We start from the raw sequence: 4,108 nt of genomic DNA on the forward strand, positions 1-4,108 counted from the left end.
TGCAGATTTGTAGTACTATTTAGTTTTGGTTCAATGATTTTTAATACTATCTTTTTTTTTGGATTCTTGTTAAGTGCAATTGCAGATTTGTAGTACTATTTAGTTTTGGTTCAATGATTTTTAATACTATTTTTTTTTGAAACGGAAAACTAGCTAACCTACTCCTAAATACCACATATGTCTTGTAAGAGATTTGAACCCATGACCTCTCAGTTGAGAGATTCACTCATTACCGCTAGGCCAAAGGCTTTAGCGGTGAGTAATAACTTTTGGCACAACTCTCATCCGTTTTGACTGATCTATTCCATGCTTTAGCGGTGAGTAATAACTTTTGGAAAGTTCACTGACACACGTCATATGGCTATATATAATGGTAAACAAAAAAAATGAAGGGTATCTCTCTATACACAGCCCCAAAATCAAACATTGAAACCCTATTCTATAGATTTCATATCAAAAATGATGCGGAGAAAATCAAAGAGGGTTAGCAAGAGGGCTAAAAAACAGATCAAAGAAGATCGAATTTCCCGTTTGCCCGATGATTTGATTGATCACATTTACTCATTTCTAGACTCAAAATTTTCTGTTCAAAGTAGCCTTTTGTCACGTAGGTGGAGAAATACATGGAAAGGCCATCCACGTCTCAAATTCAAGACCGATCTCTCCACTGGTCATAAATTCGATAATTTTGTGCATAAATTTCTATCTAAACGAAAGAAAGATGCAGAAATTCCAATCATTGACATCATTTCAAATTCGATCCCCATCCGTCTTCTCAAAAAGATCATAGCATATTCAATGTCACACGGCACTAAAGTGCTCAGCATTCTGTACATGTATGATATACCAACTAGACGTGGCGGATTCAATTTGTCTTTGCTTAAATCTCATTTTCTTCAAGATCTTTATTTGGATATCGATTTTGAGTTGTTAAAATCTCCAAATCTGACATGGTATTTGCCTACTTTAACTACTTTACATCTGCAAAGGGTTACATTTACACTGGATCCTCCAAACGACGATGGATCCTTAGAATTGTTTTCCTCCTTTTCAAATCTGAAATATCTTGTGTTGCTTGATTGCCGATTATGGAATGTTCGTACATTCTATATCACATCAAGTGCATTAGAGAACCTCACATTAATCTGTCTTGTGCGTTCTTGTCAATTTGTGATCTCAGCACCGAATCTTTCATCTTTCATATATGATCACATGACTCCGTCTTTGTTATTAGCCAATGATCTTGATTTATTAGAAATGGTAAGCTTTCGAACCATTTATGATAGGCCTACTGAAAACCCACCAAATTATGTTGAAACAATGATCAACACTTTTCATCAACTTCACAAGGTAAAGCACCTTATTTTAGACAAAGATGCCGTGTTGTATATTTCAAGGTTTTGTGGCTTACGTGAAAGGAGACCTTGCCCTCTTGTGAGTTTAGAAAGTTTGACTTTGGATGAAATGCCTTGTTCTATCTTTCGAAAACATGTTGTGCTTGATGATATTTTAAGTTATTTCCGTAGCGGTTCTCCAGGTTGTGTAGCTTATATTGAATATATAGATTGACATGGGCTGCAATGAACCAGTCGGTCATTATCATATCAGGTAAGATCAATCTAAATTCTTAATACTTATTCATGTCAAATTCCTTTTTGAGCTATTGTTAAATTTATATGTACTTATCTCCATTTTACCCCTTCTTACACTGATAAATTTGGATTTTCAGGTTCTATTAATCTTTTCATATCAGAAGTTCTCCTGGCTACCCTTTTGTTTTAGAATATCATGGATGCTTGTCTGTGAGATGTTGTTAAACTTATAATACATGCTTGCTTGCTGGTTTTGGCTACAAATGTTGTTGATAGGAGATTGTTTTGTGCTTCCGTATTAATCATGCTATATATGGATGTTTTGTGTTTGTTTAAATCTTCTGGATTGCATATTTCCATAGTTTCTATTGCTACCTTTCTTTTCAGATGAAACACTGAACTTTCGAGTGAAAATAAGTGATCGCTTGTCTCATTATCTCCTTTACAACTATACAAGTGATAAGTGTAATTTATCCAATCCTATTGTCACCCATGAATATGAACTTCTATTGGAGCATACCTATTAATCCTCTTCCTCCACTTCCAGACCAAAACTCAATATCATCCTTAACCCAACACAACTCACCTTGCAGTCTCTTTGAGTTTCCAAAGCAAATTGCCTCAAAAACCGACTAGAAAAAATGAATTTTACCATACCATTTGTCGTGCCAAAATTCCATTTGATGCGATCATAAAATTCTCCATCATGAAGTTGTGATCACCCAACTTGTTTATAGCTTTACAATACTCACACGCAGACTTGAACCATTTTTAGAACCAACACCATTTAGAAAAGTCTCGACTCCCCATAAAGTGCTCTGATCAAATTAACTCAAAGTGCGTCATCATTTGTATTAACAAAATATCCATTGCCACTTGATAAGAAGCGGTTTATTTGCAGCAAAAAGACTAAATCCTCAATCCGCTAACTTATTTTTGGGGAACCACCTTCTTCCACCATACAAGATGTAACATTTTATCACAAATCTCTCTCCTCCCAAAAAAAAATTACTCATCATACCTTCTACTTTAGCTAGGGATACTCTAGGGACTTCGAATATCTTGGAAAGATAAATACACAAACTTCCTAGAACAGATTTGTAAGAGTATTTTGAAGGGCAAAAGAGGGAAAAACACACCTGAGATTATATTGATCGAGAGACAGAGCAAATTGGGGCAGACTTTTTCTTATATTTCATACGCTCAAAATGAAAGGGAAAATAGCTACATCTATATAAAAGAAATGCTAGCTAGAATTGAGGGGGCAACAAACTCACTTCTTGGTTACGCCTAAAGAAAAGGTAATATGGCCTACATAGCCTTTTGAAAGACTCTAATAAACAGTGCATAAAATTCTCAATTTACCCTAAAAAATTCTGGATTAAATGAACATATTTCCCCTTGATTCAGAATCTTCATTCCAGCCTTTCTCTCATTTCCTTGAACATGAATCTTGCGAACGGTTTGGTGAGAACGTCTGCCCTCTGTTCATGACTTGCAACATGTCTTACAACCAATGTTTTAAAAATTGGTTATTTAGTTGAACCGGTATGGTGAACGATCCTGGTGCGGTGTGGACGGTTTATACGGTTTGATGCACACCCCTAATAGTAATAATGGGCTTCCTTGCATTTAAGAGAACATTGTTAAAAGCTTTTTGATAAGACATTCTCAACAACATCACTCCCCCATCCTCATTGAAATAATGATCTGGACCATGATTTTGGATTCCTCCCCATAAGGTGCACATATACAGCAAGGGTAACCATTTGAATCTCTGTCATTGTAGTTTTGAAAAGAGGTTCGATTGATGTTTTACTTGCCTTCCAAAACATTGCCTCATATTTGAGCACCATGAAATTTCTTCTTGAAGTTGGACAAAACATGCCTAGCATATTATCTGTGTTTTATGTCCGGGAATAAATCCTTCACTGCTTCAATTAACCCCCACATTTACATCATAAGGATAGTTAGAACATTATCATAATTGAAACACCTAAAGCATAATTAACACAACCATGCCTTATGTTGATATGACATCAATGCATTACCATACCCAGATTCAAGATGTAGATCTTGTTTTAGATTTTCTCGAAACCATTTCTAAATGCCTTTATTTTCCACATGTACCACAACCCAAGCTATTGGATATATATAATTGTTTCATCCATCCCAGCAACACATAACAACTCACCACTACACATTCCTTTTTAAAAAACAATCACCCAAGTTTATAATATTTCTACATCCACTTCTCCAACCCTATTTAACGCCTTGTTCTTGGGTTTTTTTACGAAGGAAAGGGAAGGAGAGGAAAGGGAAGGAAGGAAAGGTTACTAACATTTCCTTTCCTTCCCCTTTCTTTTCCTTCTCTTTCCTTTCCTTCCCAATCATCCCATAAGTGGGATGAAAGAAATCTTAGAAAATAAGCCATTTATTCCCCCTCTTAATCCCTCAATTTCCTTCCTTTTTTCTTCAAAAATGAAACTCAAGAACACCCCTCATTTCCTTTCCTT

The 4,108-nt window shown here is 35.6% G+C and overlaps 1 protein-coding gene across 1 annotated transcript; it reads left to right on the top strand.

The window, feature by feature from the left end:
- The first annotated feature begins 459 nt into the window (after window positions 1-459).
- Window positions 460-1,569, top strand: LOC145098428 (F-box/LRR-repeat protein At3g26922-like). The gene has a single exon (XM_079036066.1). The coding sequence runs from the start codon at window positions 460-462 to the stop codon at window positions 1,567-1,569; it is 1,110 nt and encodes a 369-aa protein (XP_078892192.1).
- Window positions 1,570-4,108: the final 2,539 nt, after the last annotated feature.

The sequence above is a fragment of the Lactuca serriola genome, chromosome 4 (assembly GCF_051521515.1).
Source record: "Lactuca serriola cultivar US96UC23 chromosome 4, Lser_US96UC23_V15, whole genome shotgun sequence".
Classification (NCBI taxonomy): domain Eukaryota; kingdom Viridiplantae; phylum Streptophyta; class Magnoliopsida; order Asterales; family Asteraceae; genus Lactuca; species Lactuca serriola.

Coding starts and splice junctions, on each gene's coding strand:
- LOC145098428 (XM_079036066.1), top strand. CDS start 460: ATGATGCGGAGAAAATCAAAGAGGGTTAGCAAGAGGGCTAAAAAACAG.